The 27,058-nt window shown below is 49.8% G+C and overlaps 2 protein-coding genes across 2 annotated transcripts; both read left to right on the forward strand.

The window, feature by feature from the left end:
• Positions 1-11,625: 11,625 nt before the first annotated feature.
• LOC311182405 (zinc finger protein 688-like) lies at positions 11,626-13,670 on the forward strand (the record flags this gene model as incomplete). The annotated part of the gene is made up of 3 exons (XM_084251162.1): positions 11,626-11,821; positions 12,134-12,247; positions 13,082-13,670. 3 exons carry the CDS (start codon positions 11,626-11,628, stop codon positions 13,570-13,572), a joined length of 801 nt encoding a protein of 266 aa, XP_084107288.1. The 3' UTR covers positions 13,573-13,670.
• Positions 13,671-22,310: 8,640 nt separating this feature from the next.
• ZNF764 (zinc finger protein 764) lies at positions 22,311-24,425 on the forward strand (the record flags this gene model as incomplete). Its single annotated transcript, XM_084250196.1, has 3 exons — positions 22,311-22,479; positions 22,618-22,731; positions 23,713-24,425. 3 exons carry the CDS (start codon positions 22,311-22,313, stop codon positions 24,423-24,425), a joined length of 996 nt encoding a protein of 331 aa, XP_084106322.1.
• Positions 24,426-27,058: the final 2,633 nt, after the last annotated feature.

Genomic DNA, 27,058 nt, shown 5'->3' on the forward strand with positions numbered 1-27,058 from the left:
AGGCTGAGGATTGCTTCATAGTGCGGTGGTTAACCCCTTGTGCCACCAGGAGGGCCCTGTGCTTGGCTTTCATCTACTCTGCCCTCTCAGGGACTTTGCCCCATCTATTATTCTTTTTCTTAGTTTTGTGATATCAAAGTCCCTCTCTTGTCCAGAACGTACACACACACAGCCAATACGCATGTTAAAATTCATGTTTAAAAACAAAAACTTTTCCTCTGGCCTCTGACCCATTTCCTGTTTTTCAGCTAATTTTTTTTTTAAAAGATTTATTTATTTATTTATACAAGCACTGGGGTACAGGCCGGAAGAGTGGGAGGGTGAGAGAATTCACCAGAGACAGTGGGGAGCAGAACAGGCAGACGGACCGAAAGCACTGCTGAGGGGAGCAGCGGGTGAGACAGGAGAGGTCTGCCCCACCACGTGGGAATCTCCCTGGCCAGCTGGGAACCGAACCTGCGCTGCAGAGGCTGCGGACAGCTCCACAGCACTGCGTTCAACCCACTGCGCCACCAGGGAGGCCCTCAGCTAAATTTCTTGAAGCCGTGGCCTGCATTCACTGTATCATTTTCTCCTTTGGCCTACTGCAATAGCATTAGTGCTACTTCACCAAGCATTTATCATGTGTCATGTACTGTGGTAAGGACTTTATATATATTCCAATCTAATTTTTACAAGAACCCCCAAGTGTTAAGAGATGCTCCCACCTGGATTTCTCACGTTGCTACTGATCTTGTTGAATACGCCTAAAGTGCAAGGCTCTTGCCTTCAATTAATTTTTAGACTTGATCCAACTCCAGACTTAGAGCCCCTGTGGTTCCTTTCAGTGTGTACATGTGGGAATTCCTTCCCAGCATTTCTTAAGAAAAACATGTTTTCCAAAATTCCAAGAATGAAACAGGGAAGATGAAAAATAAAAAAAGTATTCTATTTCTCCTGTGAATTAAAGCTTAACAACCAAACAGAGAAGTTACTAGTTTGGAAGCTATTCAAAGCAAGAGCAGGAAACATTAACATGCAGAGTCAAAAGTTAATGTCAACCCATCTGGGAAAGGTACAGGAAAACCTATAAGATGTTACAACAAGGCCAAATACTTTTGCTTATAGTTGATGTTATAAGTCTTTGTTCCTAGTCCTGTCTACTGCTAATCATGAGTAATTACCACAAATAAAATACTATGTTCATAGGATGCTTTGTATAAATCCTACAAGTGGTGATCAAGAAAAAAAGTATGGCAGCAAAATAAGTGGTTTTTAAATCATTATGGAGGTTACAAAATTGTGATTTTTTTTCTAAAATTTTACCATTTAAAAAATTTTTAAGGGCCTCCCCAGGGGCGCAGTGGTTGAGCGCTGGGTTGCGAAGCTGCTTGCAGCCTCTGCAGCGCCAGTTCGATCCCCGGCTGCTCCCCGGCCACCGGAGGAGGGTCCCACATGGCATGCAGACCTCTCCTGCCGCCTGCTGCTCCCCTCAGCAGTGTACTTCGGTTCTTCTGCCTCTTCTGCTTCCCACTCTGGCTCTGGTGAATTCTCTCACCCTCCCACGCTTCTGACTGTACCCAATGCTTGTATAATAAAATAAAATAAAATAAATCTTTAAAAAAAAAATTTAAGTATACAGTCCAGGGGTACTAGGTACTTTCACAGTGTTGTGAAAACACCACTATTTCCAGAACTTTTTCATCATTCCAAACAAACTAGCGCATTAAGCAATAAATACATTAATGTACTTATGATTTGGATACTTATTACCAAATTGTTTTCCACGGAGACTATGAATTTACATTTCCATCAGGAATGTATGGAAAGGCCTCATCCCATATTTTTAATAGTGTATTATTCTCTCCTTTATTAAACAGATATCTTGGGCAACTATCACAAGCCATGTAATGTTCTAGAAGATGGAGATGTAGCAATGAACAATACAAAGTCCTTGCCTCCATGGAGATAGTAGGCTAAAGGAAAAGGCACACAATGTCAGAAAGTTGTCAGTACAGGATGAGGGGATAAAAATGATAAGGGGGATTATTTTGGACAGGAGTGTGAGCAAACTTCTTGATTCTTGCTTATTTGATAAATGAAAAAATATTTTTAATATAATCCTTCATGTAATTTTAATTTGTATTCTTCCATCTATAGGTGGTTATTTTTCCAAATGTTTAAAGAAATTTCTTCTATATGAATTGTAGTTCATATTATTTGCCTATTCTTCTATTGGGTTGTTAGTTTTTGTTTTCTTGATTTATAGTTCTTTAATGAGGAAATTAGTCCTTTGGGACATAATTTTCAAATATTTTTCTGTCTGTTATTGTATGTTGACTTTTTTTTAACAGTTGGGGTGTAGGCAGAGATGTGGGGGGGGGGATGGTGGTGAGAGGATTCACCAGAGAGAATGGGGAGCAGAAAAGGCAGATCTATTGAAAAACACTGCTGAGGGGAGCAGCGGGCCAGACAGGTGAGGTCTGCTGTGCCATGTGGGTCAGCTCCCTGGCCAGGGATCTAACTCGTGCTGCAGTGGCTGGCCATAGCTTGATAGCACTGAGACTTTAACCCCTGCGCCACTAAGGAGACCCATGTCAGTTTTTTAAAAAGCCTCCCTTCTCTCTGGGGTCTCCCTGCTGGCTGTTTACCATGGGAATGGACAGTGTTTTGTTCTCAACCTCAAGAACATTCCTTCTTAGCTTTTACGAATTCTCAGTTGAAAAAATCTGAAAAACAGTCTCAAGGGGTGTGCTAATACCCAGTTTTATTATTAATTTATGTAATCTTTTAAAACATTTATTTATGCATACAAGAACTGGGGTGTAGGCGAGAGGTGCAGTGGGTGAGAGGATTCACCAGAGACAGAGTGGGGAGCAGAACAGGTGGAACTGAGGGGAGCAGCAGGTGAGACAGAAGAGGTCTGCCACTCCATATGGGTCAGCTCCCTGGCCGGGATAGAACTCAGACCATAGTGGCTGGAGATAGCTTGATAGCACTGAGACTTTTAACTCCTGCACCACCCAAGGAGGCCCCATATATGCAATTTTTTAACGAGTTCTAATTTGAACACAGGTTTTCTGATTGAGAAGGGTACAGAGGGTAATATAGTTATAATGGCAACTATACCTAACATTATTAAGTACTTACTCTGTACAGGGTGCCACACCAAGCATTTGGCTGAAGAAGGGAAGCAGAAGATGACTTTAAATCCCAGTTCTGCCGCCAGGAGCTGTCACCACCTGGCCTTTCTGTCTCTCAGCTTCTGGTTCTGTAAGAGGGAAGACATCGGTGACCTTGGGCAAAGGCCAAAACAAACACTGGGTAGGAACCGGGTCCCGCAGCGCCTGGGCCCGCCCTGCCCGAGCCACAGAGCCCAGACCGCGAGCAGGCCGCCCCTCACTCCCTCACCTTCAGAATCGGCCTTGCCTTCGCCCTTCGGAGCTGACCTCCAGGCCCCGGATATTGGACGTGCCAGAAAGAAGGCTCACGTGAACTGCAGAAGGGAGAGGCTTCACTTCTAGGTACTTCTCTGTTAGGAATCATAGCTCCTCGTAGCCGGCCGCCTTCAGCCCACTAGCTCCTTCACCTTAGTCTTTCAAATAGGCCGCCCTGGGAAGACCAATCACAGCCGTCCTTCTTCTCCGTCCACCCGAAATTATCCAATCAACACACGTCACCTATCGGGTTGCTCGGCCGTGGGGCCCAACCTCCCGGGGTTCCTCCTTGGGATTAGTAAGGGCAGAGAGGAAAGGCAAAGGATATTGAGGGCACAGGGGCGCCATTTTTGATAAGGGCAGGGCTCTCCGCCCCCCGGACTCCGAGGAAAGACTGGAACGCTATGGCGTTTCCACCTACCCTGGAAGTGTCTCTTTGCTAGGCACCGAGAGGGTTTCTCATGGCGCCGCCCCTGGCCGCGCTCCCGGCGAATGGAGGCGAGGAGGCCGGGCCCGGGCGGATGAGGAAAGGCAGTCCCGGGGTTGTGCGCTTCGCGGACGTGGCCGTGTACTTCTCCCCAGAGGAGTGGGGGTGTCTGCGGCCCGCGCAGAGGGCCCTGTACCGGGACGTGATGCGGGAGACCTACGGCCACCTGGGCGCGCTCGGTGAGGCCCGACGGCCCCGCCCGGCCCCAGGAATCTGTGGGAAGGCGGGGTTCAGTCCCCGCCGGCGAGCGGGCTGGAAGTGTGGGGCACTGAGGAAGCCGCCGCCCCCATTGTTTTCCCTTCGCTGGACTTTCAGGCCCCAAACCTGCTTTTATCTCCTGGGTGGAAGGAGAGGTGGAGGCGTGGAGCTCGGAGGCCCAGGACCCAGTGGGCGGGAGCCCAGCGGCCGTCAAAAGAGAGGAGGGAAAGGTGGAGGTACCTCACAGCAACCCCCAGCAGGAGGCCCCTGAGAGCTGTCTCTCCCAACTGGGATCCTTGGCACACACTGCCCCCTCTAAAGTCCTGTCTCCCTGCATCTCATCTCTAGAAAGGTTCCCATTTTCCTGCAAAATGACTCAACAGAACAGCTACATTGGGCCTTAGGGTACCACTTGATCAGTAGAGCTGGAGCTTCCAAGGCAGGGGAAGGGGAAAAAACGTAAGTGGTTCTGTGTGTGATAAAATGAAGACAAATGTTCCTTCTGGGTATGAGTTACGTGGATAATGTCACTTCTCAGAGGTTTAAAAAGAAAAAGCGGGTGTCTCCTGCAGGCATGACATCATAATACAGGTTTGCTCTCAGGTCTTCCCCTGGGGAATCTAGAGTGCAGCCTACATGTAGAGTTTTTGGTGGTCGTTCAGTGGCTATTTTGCAGAGATTATAAACAGGATCAGGATTATTAGCTCTATGGAAGCTGGAACCATCACCATCCTAATGCCCAAGGAGTAGGGTTTAATATTATCAATTCTCCATTTATCTCATTTTCAGAACTTTCCTGTGTTAACCTTCAGACAATGGAATTTGCTTTGACTCCAGGCTAACTTTGAGACCTTGATAATGAGGCCCCTATCATTTAGTCTTACCCCCAGGGGGCCATTTACTCAGCCATTCATGCTCTGCCCAGTCTGGAACCTGCCCAGGGCAGGACAGTCTGGAACCTGCTACTGAATTCAAGTTTTATCTTTTTCCCTGCCTCAGGATCCAGGGAGGGTAGTGAGGAGAGAGAAGGGCCGAAGAATTCAAAGCAAAAAGAGATGGAGCACCAAGGAGTGTCTCTCAAGGAGTGGTTGTCGTCCTGCATGCCACCTGACCCCAGTCACAAAGCTGGCTGTCCGGAGTTCTGCTGGAACCTTAGGTCAAGTGCCATCAAACCTTGGCCCAAGGCCACTCCAGCCTGCAAACCACCCTACTCTTGCCCAGACTGTGGCCGAAACTTTAGCTACCCCTCCTTCTTGGCCAACCACAAGCGGGTCCACTCTGGAGAAAGACCCTTTCCCTGTGACCAGTGTCAGGCCCGTTTCTCCCAGCGCAAGTACCTGCTCCAGCATCAGTTCATCCACACAGGTGAAAAGCCATACCCCTGCCCTGATTGCGGGTGATGCTTTTGCCAAGGGGGTTCCCTGGCCATCCACAGGAGATCTCACACTGGGGAGAAGCCCTATGCATGCCCAGACTGCAAGAGTCACTTTACTTACCCCTACCTGCTGGCCATCCACCAACGCAAGCACACTGGAGAGAAGCCCTACAGCTGTCCCAGCTGCAGCCTCCATTTTGCCTACCCCTCCCTGCTGGCTATCCACAGGCGCACGCACACAGGTAAGAAGCCCTACCCCTGCCCGTGTTATAGAGCAACCCCGATATTAAACGGGTTCCTGGCTGTGGGTCCTCACCCGCGCGCTTTAAAGGGACTTATGAATACTCTACTAGAGACACACGCAAAAGGGTTAATAAAAGGTTTATTTACAAGAGAAAAAGAAATAAGGAAAATGTACAACTCAGGGAGAAAATAGGGAAATAGTCTTTAATGCGTCCTACCCGATCCGACGACCTGGAACCCAAAGTCACTCTCAGAGCTGACCGGACACTGCGAGCTGGCTGAGAGCCCAAAAATGGAGAGCCCCCAAAGCCCACGTGTCTGCCTTTTGTATCCACCTGGCTGCTTAACCCCACCCTCAGGTCCCAGCCACCTTCCCTTTGGTGGTGATGGTGTTATAGGACAGGGAGAGGGGCAGCCCAAGCCCCGCAAACCTGCCCATTCTAAATGGGTTCTGCCATCCGCCGCATCAACACAAAACATATGAAACTTTAATGGGAAGGAACTTTAATAAAACTAGGAAACAATACAGGTAAGGCAAAGAGTCTAGTTTCTAAATGAAGCACCCAAAGTTACCCGTCCCCTCGTGGGTAAAAGTCCATCCATATGGGATTGGCCCAGAGCAAGGCCCCAAGGCCTGCCACAAGTCTAAAGCATCTTCCAGTGGGGACCCACAGAAAAGGATCACAAACAACCAAACAAGCCCGGAAGGAAAAGAGCAAAATCAACATCAAGATAAAAGCTGCCATGGTCACCTCTCCACGGGTCTCACCCACATCTGTGTCACCCCGTCCACGACCAAAAGACAAGCGCAGTTTCTTCACGTGTCTCTAGGCTCCATGCGCCTCCTCCAGGTCTCCTGGCTCCATCCTGCTTCCTTCCTCAGTCTCTTCTTCAGCTTCTCCTCTTCTTGGTTCAGCTCCACCCTCCCTTGGGTGGGGCAGGGAACCTCCCCCTTTCCTGGGGACCACCCTGTTACAATGGGATTTGGAGTTCCCAGTGTCTTTGGCTTTGACCTGGGGTGGGGGTGGAGTCCACAAAGCCTATATGGAATTTGCTTTGGGACATCCTTTTCCCCCTAACACCCGGACTGTGGCCTCCGCTTTACCTACTCTTCTCTCCTCCTTAGTCACCGGCGCATCCACTCTGACAGGCGGCCCCTCCCCTGCCCAGAGTGTGGCAAGGGCTTCAAGAGCAAGTATGCCTTGGCAGCCCACCAGTGGGCCCATCGCTCTGTGGAAAGGGCGAGGTGGCAGCAACCTGCAGTAGGGCTTTCTGAGTCAGTCCCTGTCTTGGGAGGCCAGGGTGCCCCAGTTCATTCCTGGTATTTTCCAGATATATTTCAAGAGTGTGGGAGATGGAGCTCACAAAAGATGATTAGTTTTGTCTGGAAAGGAAGAACGAGGTTTATGCATTTGAAGGACAAGGAAAGAAAGTGGGTATTTAAGAGAATAAAGCTCTGTGTTAAAAAATGAACAGAGGAACAGAGGGAAAAAAAAAAAAATGAGCAGAGGTGGGACCTCCCCGGTGGTGCAGGGGTTAAGTCTCAGCGCTATCAAGCTATCACCAGATCCCTGCCAGGTTGCTGAACCACATGGTACAGCAGAGCTCTCCTGTCTCACCTGCTGCTCCTCTCAGCAGTGTATTTCAGTAGATCCACTAGTTCTGCTCCCCTCTCTATCTCTGGTGAATCCTCTCACCCCCCTGCATCTCTGGCCTATACCCCAGCTTTTGTATGCATAAATAAATCTTTAAAAAAAAAAAAAAAGAAAAAAGAGGTAGGAATCTGAAAGGCTACCTGAGGGCTGAACCTACTTTCTGAGGTTCCAGCTCCCACTTCTAAGTCTCACTGCAAACCATTCACTTAATTGACTTTTCTGTATGAATTGTTCTCACACCATTCTGCTTTCTGCCTGTATTTCTTCTGTTCCTCAGATATGGGGTCCCCAAAGTCAAGAGCCTATTAAAGGAGCCAGTATCCATTCTGGGGATCCCTTTGACTAGAAGCACACCTTGGGCCTGTCCCCATGGGGGTACTCATCCAAGGATTATGACTTGTAGCCAGTGCAGGTGAAACATCTGATAAGAAGACACATGTGGCAGCACACCATTGCTGGCACTCTGGTTAAAGCTAGAGGTGGCCAGAGGAAGGACAGTGGCTTTAGGTGAGGAACTCTCCCGCCTCACACTCACTGTGCACATAGTGCAGAAAACTGGCATACTATGAGTTTAAATTATCACACCTTTATGATTTAGTGATTGCAGTGTTTTTACTTGCATGTTCCTTAGATTTTACATCTTTTGAATAAAGATGTATTCTTGGGCCACAGCAGCTGGCATATCATACTGGGGTCTTTTTTAAAAAAAAAAAGAGTAACTTATGATTAGAGCTGAAATCAAGACAAATCCAGTCTAATTTTTACAGTAATGCTTGTATGTGTCAACAGTTAAAAGAGGTCTTTCTGACCCATTTAGATCTGCTAGCTCTACTTTTCATTCCAGGTGTGATGTTGGGTGGCTCAAATACCTCTTTTAACCAAAGACTGCTTTATTGAACCTCTTGGTTTCAAAGATGATTATTAATAGCAACTGGTTGTGATTTTTACTTTACCATATAGCCTTTTCTGAATTAGTAGACCTGGATTCCTGTTTCAGCATAGTCCCCACTAGCTGTGTGGCCTTAAACACATTATTCAACATTTCTAACCCTTAGTTGTCTCACTTGTAAAATGGGACTAATGTCAACTTCACAGGATGGTCTGAGATAAAAGTATGAAGGGACCTAGCATGTACTTATAATTTGAAGAAACTCACCCCATCCCAACATTATAATAAAACTTCTCAGATATTAAAAATAGTTGAAAGAATTTTATGCCAAATTTTCATTTGCCCATCACTTAGATTCTACAATTAACCTGGATTCTATAGTTTTGCTATTTGCATTACCTTATGTCAATCCATCTTTTATCCATCTTATTTTCTTTAATATTTTTCACAGTAAGTTGCAAACTTCATTACACTTCATCCCTAAGTGCGTCAATATAAGACTGAGCTTTATGCAAGAAACTTTAGCTTTTGCTTAAGGTTTTAATGCACCCTGTAACTGACAAGTAAAAATTATGAATCATAATGATCTCCAGTGTATAACATTTCATCATTATCCAGAATCTTGAACAAACACTTGCAATTTGGTGGGCAGTAAAACTAATTTAAAAGCAACACATCTTTGTATTTTTATGATTGGCAGCCATTTATGTTGGAACAGTTTTAGCCTTGAAAGTTTGTTTCAAGCAAATTAGTTAATAGCAAGTTTATTGGTTAGCTCCATCTTCTTAAATCTTTCCTGTCCCTAGTCCATAGAGAATTTACAGCATAGTGCCTAAACAGAAGTATTTTTTGGTTCAGGTGAAAAGTTTTGTAGTTTCTCTTCAGATAAAGTTGATTCTGTTTAAAAGGGGACTCAGGGCCTCCCCTGGTGGCACAGGCAGTAGCGCACCATGCTGTGAAGCTGTGGGCAGCCTCTGCAGCGCGGGTTCCATCCCAGCCGGCCAGCAAGAGTCCCACATAGCGTGGCAGACCTCTCCTGTCGCACCCGCTGCTCCCCTCAGCAGTGTATTTCGTCAGTCTGCCTGTTCTGTTCTCCGCTCTGTCTCTGGTGAATCCTTTCACCTTCCGTGCATCTGGCCTGTACCCCAGTTCTTGTATAAATAAATAAAAAATAAATCTTTAAAAAAAAAAAGGGGGACTCACTTCTGAGAATATATATTTCCTTTTTCCTTTTCTATACCATTAATGACAGTGAATAGAGTGAGACACCTCCAAAACTCAAAAAGTTAAAATTTTAATATAAGCATTTGATTACTGAGGTGAAACCAGAAGTCACACTAAAAGCCAAAAATTATTCCTGCTAAAAAATAACAAGGTCAGCCCTGAAAATATAGACTGAAAAGGCACTAGGCTCAATCAGCCATGAAGAACATATCTGAAAAGGGGGAGACTTAGAAGATGGGGCTGTGAGCTGCTACCCAGAAACCAGGTTGGTATTGTTATCGCCAGTGATGAGCCCTATGCTAAGTAAATAGCGTCTGATATCCTGCCTAACTGCAGGAATATTACAAACATGGGGATGAAGATATCTTGGACTCATAAACCACTGCCATAAGCCATTAAGATGACCCACTTCTCAGTGCTATCAAGCTACCAGCAGCCACTGCGACATGAGTTTTGTCCCCTGGCCCATATGGCGCAGCAGACCTCTCCTGTCTCACCCACTCCTCCCCTCAGCAGTGTATTTCGTCAGTCTGCCTGTTCTGTTCCCCACTCCGTCTCTGGTGAATCCTCTCACCCCCCACACCTCTGGCCTTTACCCCAGTTCTTGTATGCATAAATAAATAAATCTTAAAAAAAAAAAAAGAATGAAGTAGTGATATATGCTGCAAGGGTGAACCTTGAAAACATAAACTAGACACCAAAGGCCACACACACATCCTACCATTTCATTTATATGAAATGCCCAAAAAAGTAAATCCTGAGACTAAAAACACGTTAGTGACTGCCACGAGTTGGGGGGGGGGGTGTAGAAAAAATGGGAAAATGGCTATTTAATGGTGGGGGTTTCCTTCAGGGTTAATGAAAGTAGTTGGCAATGGGTGCACAGTTAATGTACTAAATGCCATTGAAATTTAACTTTAAGATGGTTACTTTATGTTATGTGTATCTTACCACAATAAGAAATTGCATATTGATTGAAGAAAGGAAGCATTCAGGGGTAACATCAGTATCATATATCATTTTGGGTGATGAGTAACAGGGCTGAATACATTTGTTTGTATTCAACTGGGCGAACTTCGGACTGAAGATGTGTGTGCATTGTACCGTATGTACAATATAATTCTAATTAAGAGTTAAAAGTAGTTGCCTGTTGGGAACACAGCAAGTGTACAGGGGGCTCTGTCATTAGAAATCTTTTGTATTACTTTTAAAATATCACGTATTCATTAGTTTGGGTGGGAAAGTTATTTTAAATTTCCTCCTTCCAATTCCCACCTCACCCAGCACGTCCCTTAGCCCGGAGCTCCAGTTCAGGACTGAGCAAGCCGAGTCGAGGCTGCAGGAAATCGGGTGTTTCCAAGACGCGGCCCAGACTGCAAACGCGTACCTGGTGTCTCCCCCGGCCGTGCCCAGGGTTGGCCAAGGATGTGAGCGTCTTCCCGCAGCGGTGGGGGCCCGGGTCCCAGCTCTCGCTATCGGGGACACAATCCCAGGCCCCACAGACGACAAGGTCCTCGCGATCGAGCGACCAGCCCGCGGGCCTTCAGGGCGGTCTTCCCCAAGCCCCGCCAGTCCCAGGCCGCGAGCGCCGCCCTTCCCGCTGGCGACCAATCACCGGCCGCGGCGTAGAGCGGGCAAGCGAAGCCTGGGAAGCCCGGGCCCGTCCATCTTTCTTGAAGGCAAGCGCGTTCCCCCGCGACCTGCCCTGCGTTCCCTCGCCCCCGCCCCCGCCCCACTCTAAAAGCCCCGCTCCGGCGGCCATTGTGTTTAAGGGCAAGTGGACCAAGAGGCGCGGGAAGCCAGACAGGCGGCAAGTTCGAGACGATCAAGGGATGGCGCCCTTAAGAGCAGCTAGTGACAACTGAAGCCAGGATGTCGCCATATTTTCTAAAGGCACCTTCCGGGAGGGTCCTTTAACCCGGCTGTCTATGTCCAAGCTGCCATGAAGTGAATAAACATCGAGGGGGGTTTTCTGTTCCCATTAGAGTCCCCGAATCCCCAGCATCCAGTCCCTGCGACGTCGGTCCCCAGCCGGGGCTCGAAGCAAAGCTGGGCGGGGCCGGGAGCCCTCTCTGCGGAGGAAGAAGCTGAGGCCGGGAGTGGGGACCCGGCGGCCGCTGCTCTGGGCCGGGAGGCCCATGGCGCCGCCCCCAGCCCCGCTACTGGCGCTGAGACCCGGGCCCAGCCGGCCTGGTTGCGAGCAGCCCGCGGCCGTGAGGTTCGCGGACGTGGCCGTGTACTTCTCCCCGGAGGAGTGGGGGTGTCTGCGGCCCGCGCAGAGGGCCCTGTACCGGGACGTGATGCGGGAGACCTACGGCCACCTGGGCGCGCTCGGTGAGGCCCGGGTCAGAGCCCCTTCCTCCTCCACTGGGGTTCACCGGGGAGATGATATAGAAGGACGGAGAGGATTGTGAGCCCTAATCCCGCACTATTCCGCCAACGGCACCAGCCACCTCCCATTCCCAGGACTTCAGGTACCCCCCTCGGGAGTCCTTCCACCTCGCATCCACTTCCCCCAGGCAGGAGCATTGCAGACCGTGTTCAGGTTGAGCATAAGTTCTGAGGAGGTGCCCTCACCCTGGCAGGGGGATGCCATCTTTCCAGGACGCCTCTCAGGCCACCACTGTGATCCCTGTTCTCTCCCAGGATTCCCGGGCCCCAAACCAGCCCTCATCTCTTGGATGGAACAGGAGAGTGAGGCTTGGAGCTCCGCCGCCCAGGATCCTGAGGAGGGGGAAAGCCTGGGAGGAGCTCGGAGAGGTGAGGGATGGTCCCAAGTCTTCCCCCACCTGGCCCCAGGGCTTCCTACCTAGCTAGGTTTTCTTTCAGATCCCACTTCCAGCATCTCTAAAGGTATCAAAGCGCCAAACCCTGTTGGACCTAGAGTAGCAAAGACGCAGACCTGGTGCAAAGTTGGTGCAAACTTGGGACAGTAGTCAAGATGAGATCTATGTAGGAGAATCAAGTCTAGACCCAGGTTTTCAGGACCCTCCTGGAGAAAACACCATTCTCCCTTTTTCCTGAAACAACTAAAATCCCTTAAGATTCTGGCAGCTTCAGGCCTGCCTTTCACAAGGCAAGGCAAAGTGGCACATGAGAAAATGCTCAGTAATTGAGTTCTTGGTTCTTCTCCCCTCAAAATCCTCTAGCAGAGTGATCTTGAACGTTTTTCTCATTTGCAAAAGTCTTGCCCTGCCAAAAAAAAACCCAAAACAAAACAACAACAAAAAAAACACCACAATAATAATAGCTACTAGTTAGGTCAAGTGCTTAACCTGCTTCTCTACTCATTTAATCCTTCCAACAAGGCTGGGAAGTAAAGGAACCATTGCCTCCCCCCAAATAAGTCACTCTGCCAACACCTGACTCCACTCACCATCCTTCAGCGTCGTGTGTAATCACTAGGCAGTGTTTTTCTGGCACTTCCATAAGTAAAAGCACCTGACAAACCCAGACAGTCTGAACAAATGTTTTTAAATGTAATTCCATACAGTGTGGCACACAGTTGTAAAAGCAAAATCTTATTTCTATAATTATGAAATATGAAGTTATTATTGGGTGTGTCAAAAAATAAATGTAATTCCTGTTCCCCAGGAGATGGTCCAAACAAGAAGGAAGAAGAACCCCAGGAAGAGCCACGAGCCAAGGGGGCCAGAAAGACTCCTGGGAAGGAACCGCCCGAAGACCTGCTCAAACACAAGCCTGACTCGCTGGCCAGCCAGGCCGTGGCAAGAGCACCGCCACCGGTGAAGGAGGCCTGGGACCAGGGCGCAGGGGATGCTCAGGCCGGCCAGCGACGCCACGTGTGTGCAGACTGCGGCCGCCGCTTCACCTACCCGTCGCTGCTGGTCAGCCACCGGCGCATGCACTCCGGGGAGCGGCCCTTCCCCTGCCCCGAGTGCGGCATGCGCTTCAAGAGGAAGTTCGCCGTGGAAGCTCACCAGTGGATCCACCGCTCCTGCTCCGGGGGGCGGCGCGGCCGGAGGCCGGGGATCCGGGCTGTCCCGCGGGCGCCCATGCGGGGTGACCGGGACCCGCCTGTACTGTTCCGGCACTACCCCGACATCTTCGAGGAGTGCGGCTGAGCGGCAGCCACGCTGGGCTTGAGGCTGCCGAGGCGCTAGGCACTGACTGGGCCCTAAAGTAGGCAACTGAGTCAGGGGCTTGGGAACCAAAAGTCATCCCTGGACTTCCCTCAAGGATCCCACAAGTTTCCAAACTTGTGAAAAAGAAAAGTGCCTGTAAAGATTAAACCTGACACCTTTCTCCTACTTTTTTATATATAAAAAAATGAAGAGTGCGATTCTACACTTTTCTCAGTGTTATCTCAGTAACAGGTGCAACCAAGATTTTTCCACTGTCTCAAAAAACATCCCCTTGCTGCTTATTTATGTAAGAGGCAAATGCTGAGGGGGATTAAGGCCTGGGGAGGGATCCCAGATGGAGGGCATGGAAGGCCCTAGCTAACTGACACTGGCAGGGAGCTCTGAAAGAGAAGTGGGTGGTGAGAGTATAGGAACAGGGGGCAGATCTAGGCTGGGGCTTGCCCCAACCCATAGCTGGTAACCATACTCCCTCCCTAAGTCTCAACTCCTCGTCTATAAAATGAGGCTTAATAATATCTACCTCAAAGGAAAGAGTTACAGTGCAGACTGAAATTTTAACAAGATAACATGTGTGACACAGTAAAAGTGCAATAAACATTTGTTTGAAGACTGAATTATTGTTGACATTTTATGCTTCAGAAAGTGTAAAGAGGCCACCAAGGAGCAGACATGGGCATCAATGGCTGTGTTTTGTGGATGAGTAAACTGAGGCTCAACGATGAAGTGATTTTCTCGTTTTCAATGCTATAAAGTAGCCAAGCTGGAAACTGACACAGACCAGATACTCCTACCACTTCCTCTGAGCAGTCAGATCTGGGCAGACTGTGGGTCGGGGGCTCAGGTGTGGGTGAGGTGAGAACTCAGGAACCAGCCGCGTAGTAAATGAGTAGCTGCAGGAGAAGGGTTTGGTCCTTATTTCCCAACCAGAAAGTAGCCTATGCCTTGGGGTTAGGGGTGGCTCCTCAGTCTGCAGGACCCAGCCCAGCCTGCCCAGGAGAGCCTCAGCAGGAAATGAGAGCCCTTCCAAGGCTTGTGACCTTTCCCTTAGAAAATGCAGTCAACAAACAATGAGTATATCGAGCGCCTTCTGTTGGAAGAGACAGCGGGGTGACAAAATTCCAAGATGAGGGCCATGGATCCCATTTGTTCTTTCAGCAAACACCATCTGAGGCCTAAGTGGATTTTGAGTGAGACTGCTTGTTCTCGCCACCGGGCCCCTCGTGGAAATACTGTTCCACGGAATATACTCTGAGAACGACTGAGGCCCAGAGAGGGAAGAGCCTTACTTAAGATCACACAGTTGAGTTAGTGGCAGAGGTAGGCCTGGAACCCATACTTCCTAACTTCTCAGGAGACACTCATGCTCTTTCTGCTATGCTAGACCGCAGTGCTGGCTGGATGGGAAAGGCGGAAGGCTGGGTGCCCAGCTGGTGCAGGATGCCTTCTGTGAAACATGTCACCCTTCGTCCAGGGCAATTTCATATACCTCCCTACACGCGTGAATGACATCTTCCCCCCACCCATGATGTAACCCCAAAACATAGCCTTGTTATTGACTTTCAATGCCTAACAGTTAAACCCATCATTTTCATTTTTTACCCTCTACATTTATATGACACTATGGAATTGTAATCAGTAAGTCCTCAATGTTGTGGATAAGTTCTTGGAAACCGTGACTTTAAGCAAAAGGATGTATAACAATGCAGGTCCTCGAATAACTTTTTGTTCACTGTCAGCCCAGATTCTTTTTTTCTCACTAACAGTATAAAGGAATGATGTTACTGGAGGATGTGCAGTATGTGACCAGAAACAGCTCCTCTGACCTCTGAGGTCAACATTACCCCACGTTACAACTGTTTCTTGGTAACCTGGCCTAAAATCCCATCTCTCTGTGCCTTCAATAATCGGGACATTACCTCACAGATTCTGGAAACTGCCAGGGTTTGAATCACGGCTCACTGCTTAGTTGTGTGGCCTCAGGCAAGTGCATGTCTGGTTTCAGCTTCTAATCCAGAAGGGTTGGAATTGCAGCCTTGTGACGTTAAATGAATGAACAAGTGAAAGTACTAGACTTGTTTGGCATATATTAATGTCTTACTCATATTATAGAACAACCTGCATTTAAAAAACCAACAAAAGAAAAAACAAGGGCAAAACAGGACTGAAAAGACCCAACTGCAGCTCTGTGTAGCCCTGCCACTGTTCTGTTAGGAGGCTTGGAATTGAGAGGCACAGTAACATCTAATTTTTTGTACAGTCATAACTTAATCATCAATTGAAAATACAGTTGTGATGGAGGAAAGGAATAGAAAAAAACAAAAAAGGAGGTGCCACAAGACCAGATACCTGGCTCACACAAGGAGGTGGGGGCCGAAGAGATTAGTATAACCATCCACACAGTTGCAGAAACTAGTATCCCCAGTTGAGGACACTAGTATCCCCACTAGTACCCTGAGTCAGGATCTAAAGATATGGAGATTGAGCTCGCTGTAGAATCGCCAGTCCCTTTCAAATTCTGCATAGTTGTCCAAAATTAGCAACCACAGCTCACAAGACTTGACCCCTCCCAAACAGAAGAGTATATCAGTGCAGTAGCTGCACTGGCTCAGGGCAGCACTCCCACTACCCACTTGTGACTATGCAGGTGCCTCTTTTCACCAACTCTCTTCCTCTGTAGGGCAGCAGCCTCCTGCCTCCTGTGACCTGTCAAGTCCACCTGCCTGCAACCATGCAGGCCTCTCTTAGCAAACCTGTCCCTTCTGGGGCAGCTCTTCCTGTCCGCTTGTGTCTATGCAAGTGTCTTTTACTGTTTTATACCTTTCCTAATAAACCTGCCCTTTAAAAATAACTGTCTCTGTCTCGTGGGGAAACTCACCCCTGTCGCTGAAACGGGAGCTCTGGTGAAACCTTTCCCAGAGTGAACCCAAGGACCCCCGCACTCCAAACCCACAGACTTCAAAAACCACAACAATTGGTTTTCACAGGTCAGCAGGGGTAAGTTAATTCAAAGTGTTCCTGTTGCTTTTCTGGAACAGGCCTGGAGGAGGCAGAGGTAGGCAGTGAAACAGGCTCTCACGAGACAGGCAGGGGGTGGGAGTCGCGACTGTGCTGTCTGACCTAGGGTAACCCGGCTTCTTTCTGTTCTGTAAAATGACCGAACTGTAAAGCACTGAAGGAATTCGGCACAATGTCCTAAGAAAAAGAGCTAGTAAATGTGTGGCAATACCGTGACTATATAAACAGACAGGCTATCCCTGGAGGGATATTTAAGGAACTTAACAGAGGACTAGAGTGGGAGAACACGTCGCTGAATATTCTGCATCCTGTGAATGTAAAAAAGAAATGAATTATTGTAGTTTGCTATAAAGTAAAAATAAAAATTAAAATAAAATAAAATAAAGTAAAATAAAAAATTCAAGAAAGACCGGTGACTGCACGTTCTTTCCAGACCGGGAAGGCGACTTCCGGCGGCCCCCGGAATCCTGGCCCCACTGCGCCCGGGCTGCGCACGACGCTGAAGCGGCCGCAACCATCTTAACTGCGGGCACGAGGGGCCTCCGAGGCTGCGTGAGGAACAGCAAGAAAAAGCGGAGCGGGGGGTGGGGGGGTCTGTGGAGAAAATGAATCATCGACACCAGGCCGACACTGAAACTGTTAGATGCCTGTCTCCAAACTAGAAGGAAGAGAGAAAGCTGCCATCTTCTGTGAGGGCACCTTCATTTTCTTAGCCCGGGGCCCACCGAGTTCGCCTACCCGACCTAGAGCGACCCCACCCAAAGCTACTTCCTGCCGCCCACGGCCGACCGACCCCGGTCCTCGCGCCGAATCGGCTGTGCTCCTCCAAGGGGGAAGGGGAACCCAAAGACTCCGCCCTCGCTCCGCTCCCTGCGCCCGGTCTACGTGCCAGCGACGACCGGTGGGCAGCAGCAGGGGGCAAAGGCCGAGCTTCGAGGAGGTGACTGCGAATTTCTTACCCGAAGAGTGGGGTGTCTGTGGCCCTGATGGGGGCGTGACACAGCCACCTGGGCGCGCTCGGATCCGGCTGTCCCGGATCTCTGGAAAGGAAAGGGGCTGGCTAGGTTGGGTAGTGTCGGGAGACTTGCTCCTAGTCCGGCCCTGGGATGAATCCGTTTCCCGTGATCCCGGCCAGATCAGCCTCACTGAAATTCATAACAGACTCCCTGGCCAGACTCTTGCAGTAGCTCCCTAGGACTTCCAGCAAAAAGTTCAGAACTTGTACCTCAGCGGCCCTCACGGCCCAGAGGCACACACTAACGCCATTCAAAACAAATCTCCCCCACAGACAACTGACTCCATTTGGTTCCAGGTAAAAGAATCTGTTCTTAAGGCAGCCTCTAAGCCCACCAGCTTTTGCTCTTGTTATGCTACTCTCTATTTCATGCCCAAATCAGAGCTGCCTTCCCCATGCTGAGCCTCAGACCTGTGGTTCTGTGGCTCTTGATAGCCCTAAGCACCACCACCTGCAGCTGCACCAGCAGGGCCACTTCCTGCTATCTCCTTTAGTGTCAACTTAGAGCAGGAACCTTTGGGTTCAAGGTTTCCAACACGGAGAACATGTAAAAGGCCAGCCACATGAGGGGGGCCTGGTATATTTTCATTACATGAACATATAGGCAGTCTTAAATGTTTCTGCAGTTAATAGGTTCCCAGAGTTCCCAGACCCCAAACTCTACTCCTGGGTAAAGCAGGAACTCCAATTGGGGATGCAGATACTCAGGATCCCCAGAAGAGAGGAAGCCTGAGAGAGGACCAGAGAGGTGAGAAGGGCAATGTCCCATTTCCAGCTGGAGGGGAAAATGTTTTGTTGAGCAAGAAACCTCATGTTCCTTACTAATTTTTGCTGACCTGAATTTATGACCCAACTGGAGACAAGAATCTTGACTTTTTCTCAACTATTTGGCTTTGAGGCATCCTGGGTTCCCCATGATTAGGTCACACTATGAATCACCCAAACTCTAGTCAATGGTATAGCAGATCCCTCCATTTTGCAACAGAAATCATCCCAGATTAAAAATTAGGAATAAGTGGAATTAAACTCTAATCACTCCTTTGCATTCCTTTTTCAGAACTGTTAACTAAGTTGCATTCCTCTCTAGGGTTAACTGTAAACTCAAAGAATTGTATCCCTTACTCCCTTCATCATTCACTGTTAACTAGGTTCACCTGCATTCCTGGGAACTCAGAAAATTGTGTTACAACCTTAGTAAAATTTTATGTTTCCCTGAGTTGATAGCAGCAACTTCTCATTGCTGAGAAAACACCCTGCAGCAGAAACAAACACCTGCTGAGAATCAAATGCCATGACTCCTGTCACCTAGACTACCAGGCACCTCCTCAGACCCGGAGATTTGAAGCCCGTATTCCCTCACATTCCTTCACCCCTTAGAAAATCCCAGCATTCCTGCAGTTTAAGGGAGCCATAATTTTGGGGTGCCCATCATGCTGACTCCTTTGCTGGCCATCTTGAATAAAACTCCTTTACATAAAGACAATTTTCATAATTCAGATATTGGTTTTCTAGATGTGAGTGAAAGACCCGGCTTGGTCGTTTACTTGAATGTGTAAATTTAAGTTTAGGATGAAAGCAGTTCACCTTTTTCTTTTTTTTTCCCTAGAGGCATGTTTTATTTATTTATTTGTTTGTTTGTTTTTGTTTATACATGCACTGGGTACAGTCAGAAGCGCGGGAGGGTGAGAGAATTCACCAGAGCCAGAGCGGGGTGCAGAGCAGGCAGAAAGAAGTACACTGCTGAGGGGAGCAGCGGGAGGCAGGAGAGGTCTATGCGCCATGCGGGACCCTCCTCCGGTGGCCGGGGAGCAGCCGGGGATCGAACCGGCGCCGCAGAGGCCACGGGCAGCTTCGCAACCCAGCGCTCAACCGCTGCGCCACCAGGGAGGCCCGAAAGCAGTTTACCTTTTGATCGCCAGGTCCCTAGCGCCTATGACAGTTGTTCCTCTGGTTGAGGGCATCTCCTCTGGTCCTGAGGTGAGTGGGAAGGTCCCTGACTTGTAGGCACTTCAGTGGACCAACACACAGTCTGGAGTGGGAGGCTTCTAGCAGCTAGGTACGCTTCTGAATGTGTGAAGACTGGTGTGAAGACTGATCTGCTGGTGTGAAGACTGCTCCTGTTGTTATAGGACAGGGAGAGGGGCAGCCCAAAACCCCGCAAACCTGCCTGTTCTAAATGGGTTCTGCCATCCGCCGCATCAACACAAAACATATGAGACTTTAATGGGAAGGAACTTTAATAAAACTAGGAAACAATACATGAAAGGCAAAAAGTCTAGTTTCTAAATGAAGCACCCAAAGTTACCCGTCCCCTCGTGGGTAAAAGTCCATCCATATGGGATCGGCCCAGAACAAGGCCCCAAAGCCTGCCACAAGTCTAAAGCATCTTCCAGTGGGGACCCACAGAAAAGGGTCAGAAACAACCAGACAAGCCTGGAAGGAAAAGAGCAAAATCAACATCAAGATAAAAGCTGCCATTGTCACCTCCCCATGGGTCTCACCCACATCTGTGTCACCCAGTCCAAGACCAAAAGACAAGCGCAGTTTCTTCACATGTCTCCTGGCTCCATCCTGCTTCTTCCTCAGTCTCTTCTGCAGCTTCTCTTCTTCCTGCTCAGCTCCACCCTCTCTTGGGTGGGGCAGGGAACCTCCCCCTCTCCTGGGGACCACCCTGTTACACTGTCATCTGCACATGATTAAACCTTGTAGAGTCAACAGAACAAAAAGTAAGTTTTGAATCTGTTGTTTCCCACCATCCATTCAGAGAAAATGATACATTTAGAAGAGGCTGTCAGTGTGGTCTATGTGGGAGCTGTCATGAGCCCCTGGGGTCAGAGCCACTGACCTGGGCTCAGAGCCTGTGGCCAGAGTTCCTTGTACCCAGCCTTTCTCAAGCCCCTAGTCTGTCTTGCCTGAGCACCTGGCACTCACCTGCTCCATTCCTGTTTGAGTGCAGCCAGTGCCATTACCTTCAGCCTGGCCCAGTTTACTAGGGAGAAGGGACCCTTTGCCTACAGCTAGTGTGGCACCTGGTCCCACCACAGTGAGTATCTCTCATGCTACCTGCTGGCTCATGGTCAAGCTCATGCACAGCATTGTTACTCCTGTACCTACTGAGGGAGGTGCTTTAGTCAGAGGCCCACAGATAAACCCTCAGTCCGTGCTATGGGCCTCACAGGCTGACCCACGGTGTGAATGCTGCCCTGGGTCTTCCCTGGATTGAGTTTTGAGTTTCCAGCTCTACCCAGAGCTCCTCCCAACCTGTGTGCTATAGGAAATGCAGCGAGGGGTAGGAATTGGTGACAAGATACCATCACTCTGAACAGAGATTTTTCTGTTTTCTCTTGTGTTCTTCAGGGGCCTGAGAGGTTGGGAGAGCTGGGGTCAAGTTCCTGGGCAACTCTGCATCCTTACCCTCTCCAGACATCCTCCAACAAACCTGTCTCCATGGCCAGGTGTTAACCTCTCAAGCTTTTTGTGTTCTTCCCAGTGAGCTATTATTTCCCCCCTAGCTCCCCTGGCTGTGGGGACAAGGTGTCAGGTGGAATCCCCTGGGAGGCCTTAGGAAAGAAGCAGACAAACAAATGCTCCAGACTAGGACTTAGACCTGTTGAAGATGGGAAGTGTACTTCTGCGAAATGTGACTGATGTAGCTGGGGTATTTCTGAGCACAAGTAGGGCACAGAGAAGCCCTTCAAGATCATGAGGAGGCTTGGAGGTGGGCATGATATGGAGAGTTGGTGCCACTTGCTGACAAAAGGGCCTCAGCAGGGGCAGGTTGCAGGAGAAAAGGGAATAGGGATGAATTCAGTTTTGAGCTGTGCTGTGTGGAGGTGCTTGTGGGTTAACCACAGAGGCAAGGTGTCACGTAGCTGTGTGATCAGGCACTCGGGAGCAGACTTGAGCTAAACTTGTCTGTAGGGCATGTGGGGGGCGGAGGAGGGGGAGTACGTTTGCAGAAAGAGGGTCCTTCTCACCTTTCTCTGACCTTTCCCCACTATCACCCAGTTGCCTCTACCATCTCCTGAAATAGAAGTCCCAGAATTTTAGGATAGCATGAGCTTCCGACAGAGACGGTTGCTTCTTTTTCGCCCATTACATTTTTTGATCCTCCAATATTGAGGAAAGGTTGCTGTCACCCAGTGATGAAGACCAATTACAAACGGCTCAGCAATGAAAACCAACGTAATTCACCAAGGCAGAGCAGAGCGGTGAGGATTCTAACTGCAGTCGCCGGGCGCTGCCTCCAGCCGCCCTCCAAATCTCCTTGAGGCCTCGCTGCGCCTCCCAGCACGGCGAGTGCGGTGGCGGGACCCTGCGCTGAGCTCCCACCAGGCGCACGAGGGCCGGTCTGCGGTCCAGGTGATGCCGGGCGCCTACTCCAGCTCGCGAAGCCTCCGCGGCCATTTTGGCTGAGGGCTTGAGGGCTCAGCAACCGGAAGCACCTCGTGACGTCATCTGCACGCGACCGCGTGGGGGCAAAGTTCAAGAGGCCGCGTAACAGTCTTTTTTCAAGAAGGCGTTCCCCGAGGTACGGTCCCCTGCCGGCTGTTTCCAGCCGCCCTGGTGCATCCTCGGGAGGCCGGGTCCGGCTCTCTCGGCCTTCCTGATCGCTCCCCAACGTTGGGGCGCGCGCCGGGGACGCGTTCTCGAGCACCGGAGACTCTGGCCTGGCAAGGGGCGGTCCATGGCGCCGCCGAGCAGGACCGGGCGCGAGAGGAGGAAACCCAAGCCCGTGAGGTTCGCGGACGTGGCCGTGTACTTCTCCTCCGAGGAGTGGGGGTGTCTGCGGCCCGCGCAGCGCGCCCTGTACCGGGACGTGATGCGGGAGACCTACGGCCATCTGTGCGCCCTCGGTAAGGCCCCACGCTCTTTGGGTTCCACCCCTGTGCAACTTGCCCAGCCTCTGGGGCGGTGAGACGCCCGGGGTTGGGGAAGTTGGGACTGGGCGGGGCTGCCTTGTTCAGTGTGGATTTTACTTTGCTCTCCCGCAGGATTCCGAGGCACCAAGCCAGCCCTCATCTCCTGGGTGGAGGAAGAGGCTGAACTGTGGGGTCCGGATGCCCAGGATCCAAAGGTGGCCGAATGCCAAACAAAAGTAGATACAGGTGAAGTAGTGGGCACTCTGCCCCTTGGGGATTTCTCTGTGCCTTATCTTTCCTCTTTCCTTCAATTACTTTGTTACTTATCACTTTCTTCCCGGAGTTGCTTTCCCGTCACAGGTTATTATGTTTGGTCCTTAGCTCCTGAATTCAGCCTAGAAAGGGTCTGTGACCTCGCCCAGGCCCTGCCAGGGTGCCAGAGCCTGGCTTGCCGGCGGCCCACTTCCATCTGGAATCTGAATTGCTCACATCCACTTGGTTCCTAAGCCCTGCTGAGCGTCACAGCATCCTTCTCTCTGTGCTCTTCACCGGTGTTTATGCCAGTGTACTTTTTGTCAAAATTTTTGTAGCATATACAAACTTCTTGGTTTCCATTGTTTCCCTCCTCCCATTCATCCTGTCCACCTTTGCACACTTGCCCAGGCCAGCCAGGTTCACCTCTCTGTGTGCTTTTCCGGTTGCCTGGAGTATTCTTAAGCATCTTGTATGATCCAGCTAAGATGTCATCTCTCCCTTGCCTCCCATTTCCCCACCCCTGAGGTAGAATGCACTACTCTTCTGTCCTTTTTTTTCCTTTGGTTTCTGCAGTTTTTTGTTGTTTTTTTTTTTCTTTCTTTTCTGTGCAGCTGAAAAGGTGTGTCGGTCTTAGCGTCCCTGCCTGTGCCAAGCTGAGTGCCAGAGGCAGCATTGGGTCCAGCAAGTGGCCGTATTACCACATGGGGTGGTAATACAGAGTCTTCTCTATTACCACATGGGGTGTGGGATTCAAGGATGATGGGAAGCCAAGGTCTAACCTCTCCTCTTATTTCCCAGCAGATTCCAGAAACAAGAAAGAAAAGGGACAAGCAGAAGGGACTGAGGCATTGGAGAAGATCCTTTCTGTGGATGCTCGGCCTCTTGGGCTCCCTAATGGTTTGGAGCAGCCGTCCAGGCCACGTTGCCGGGGTCGCCCCCTGCTCTGTGTCCATCTCCCTGTCCCACGAGCAGACCAGCGACATGGTTGCTATATATGTGGAAAGAGTTTTGCTTGGCATTCCACTCTGATGAGGCACTTGTACGAACACACATTTAAGAAGCCCTACTATTGCTCTGACTGTGGCAAGGGCTTCAGCCAGTCCTCTTCTCTGAACAAGCATCGGGCTTCCCACCTTGAGGAGCGGCCCCACCACTGCCCCCACTGTGGCCGGGCCTTTTCCCTGCGTGGTAATCTCATCACCCATCTACGGGTTCATACGGGAGAGAAGCCCTACCGCTGTGCTGACTGCGGCCGCTGCTTCAGCCAGAGCTCTTCCCTCTGGCAGCACCAGCGGGTCCACAGTGGCGAGACCCCCTACCCCTGCCCAGATTGTGGCCGTGCCTTTGCCCATGCCTCAGACCTTCGGCGCCATGCTCGTACCCATACGGGTGAGAAGCCCTACCCGTGCCCAGACTGTGGGCGCTGCTTCCGACAGCGCTCCGAGTTGGTAGTCCACCAGCGAACCCACAGTGGCGAGCGTCCTTACCCCTGTCCTCAGTGTGGCAAGTGCTTCAGTCAGAAGTCAGCTGTGACCAAGCACCTGTGGGTCCATAGGCCTGATGCTGGGGTGCGAAGGCACAGGGTTGCCAGTGGGTTGCCTGGGCCCCTGACCCCTGGCCAAGGGAACCGGGACCCACCTGTGGGCTTCCAGCACTATCCAAATATATTCCAGGAGTGTGGATGATGGCCTCAATGGTGACAAAGCAAAAGATGAAGATTTAGACGTCGCCTGAGGGCCAAACTGGTCTTAGGGGCCTGAACCTCTGGTGGCTCCAGGGAAGTCACCTCTGGACATAGGGGATGAGGACAGTTGTCTTGAGTCCTTACCAGCTTCATTTGCTGACACTTTGCTCTCTACTGTTCCAGACTCTAGAAGCCCCCTTTGCTGAGTTAGGGCCGAAGCAAGCACTCCCACAACACCTCTGCTGTAGGTAAGAAAAGCTGTTTCACACGTGTGTTAAGAGGATTCAGGTGAGGAGAACTTGGTTTTGTCCGTTGTCTTTTTACTGCAGAAATTAAAAACTGAAGGCCTTGTACTGAATGTGGTCTATTAGTTGCCTTTTTAATTTTTCAGGCTCAGACAGCATTTTAAAAAAATTAAAGAATATTGGTCAAGATGTAAGAGTCAGAATACTTCATACAAAAGTCGAGATTTCTGACTTACCTTGAAAAATCCAAAGATTTGGCAACATGACCTCAGCGCTCATAAAACAACAGTTGACAGCTGCCTCCTGGGGATGAAGCTGGTGTCTGTTCTCTCCAGTAGCTTGTCTGCTGCTGCTTACCAGCTCCTTGCCAGCAGCTAGCATTCTTTGTGGCTTCCTAGTGGTTCTGGGAAAGCAGACCATCTCCTGGGAGTTTCCACTCATTCAGATGACCTGTGTGATTCCTAGTGCCACTAGTGGCACACCATGGTTTTCAGCAATCAAGTTTTCCTGAACTGGGGATTCAGGTAGAGAGTATATATGTGAAAGGGTGACAGGAGAGAAGTAAAAACAGGTTTGCTTTACATATCTTTGCTTGTCTTTTATGGTTTACAAACTACCATCTTTTATCATCAACTCATTCGCCCTAGTAACTGCCTGAGAAAGGAAACCTCCTGTTTGGAGAACACAGCATAGTCAGGAGGAGCAATCAAGAATCTTTTGCCCTAAACTAAGTTGTGTTTCTACCATACCATAGCACACTCTGCTGACTGGCAGCTCCTGTGTTTGAAGGGGAAGGTCACCCTGAAACCACCCTCCAGTGTTTAGGGCCTCCTGGGAGAGTCCTGCAATTAAGGCCTAACCACCCTTGACCCTGCCAGGGGGTCCTCATCATGTTTTTTTCTTTTGGAAGAGATCATAGCTCTTTCATTCTGGCACTCGGGACACCAAGACCGGGTGCCCATTCGTACAAGACTTCAGTCTTCTTAGTTTCTTGCTGTCTTTAGCACACTACTCCTGAGCCGCTTGCCAGTGTCTCTGCCTGAGATCTGGAGGCATCTGCTGCTTCCTGCGATAACTCCGTGGCCCTGAACTGGAGTGGGAATGGACTGATCCAGGGTCAGTGAAGCCCAAGTGTGAAACTAATGACAAAGCCACCACATAGTATACCTGGGGAGAAACCAGCCCCAGGTGAGAGTTTCCGGGCAAACAAAAGCAGAGCTCACGTCTTCACTCTGTAGGTAAACCACTGTCGTGGACAAAGCAGTAGGCCAAGAACATTTGGGGTTAGTAGCCAAAGGAACTGCACTTATTTACATTTCCCAGCTCTGCCCAGAATCTTTCCCCTCTGACCTGTGACTCCTTTCTCCATCTACCACTGACCTAGTTGGTCAGAGTCCAGCCTGGTCCCGGCACAGACCCTGCCCTTCCTCTAGTTGGGGTGACGCTGCACCTCAAAGAGCAGTAGCAAGAGCTTATATCTTCTGCTGGTGTGTGCATACTTGCCTTCCTCAGCTGAGTCTGGTTTACTTTAGAGAGGAAGAAGCCAAATTTGCAACTTGGAGAAATGTCTAGAGAGGTAAAAAATTGGGGGAAAAGGTTAAGTAATAAACTGTCTTGATTCCAACTGGATCTTTAAACCTGACCCCATCAAGGTCTCCCTCACCCTAAACTTTTCTGAGAGGACTGGCTTGTGTGATACCATGTCGCAAGGGAAAACTGAGTTAAAAAGAGGCACCTTGGCAGCTTGAGCTACCTTTGTACCAGCTTTAAATTCCCTGAAGAAGCCAGTGTACAACCCACCCCCTCTCCTAACCCTTGGCACTGCCTGTGGAAAGGCTGACTCGTAACACCAGTTCTCAGCTCGCATTCAGATCTGCATCCTGCTCGCAACTTACCAATTAAAGGTACCATAATTACTGCTTTCTCTGAGTACTTTGAAGTTGACAAAACTTGCAGAGGGCCCAAATACCAGACCTGACTCCTCTGCTTCCTGCCCTCATCACCTAACTTTCCACCATTATGTTCCGGTGCAGACTCACTTCACTCCAAGCTGCTCATTTCTTTTTTCTTTTTTTTTCTTTTTTTCTTTTAAAGATTTGTTTTTATTTATTTATACAAGCACTGAGTACAGTCAGAAGTGCAGGAGGGTGAGAGAATTCACCAGAGCCAGAGCGGGGAGCAGAGCAGGCAGAAGGACCGAAGTACACTGCTGAGGGGAGCTGCGGGCGGCAGGAGAGGTCTGTGCGCCATGTGGGACCCTCCTCCGGTGGCCGGGGAGCAGCCGGGGATCGAACCAGCGCTGCAGAGGCTGCGGGCAGCTTCGCAACCCAGTGCTCAAACGCTGCGCCACCGGGGATGCCCAAAGCTGCTCATTTCTTGGCACGGTCAC

The sequence above is a fragment of the Talpa europaea genome (genome assembly GCF_964194135.1).
Source record: "Talpa europaea genome assembly, chromosome: 12".
In the NCBI taxonomy this organism is placed as follows: Eukaryota; Metazoa; Chordata; class Mammalia; order Eulipotyphla; family Talpidae; genus Talpa; species Talpa europaea.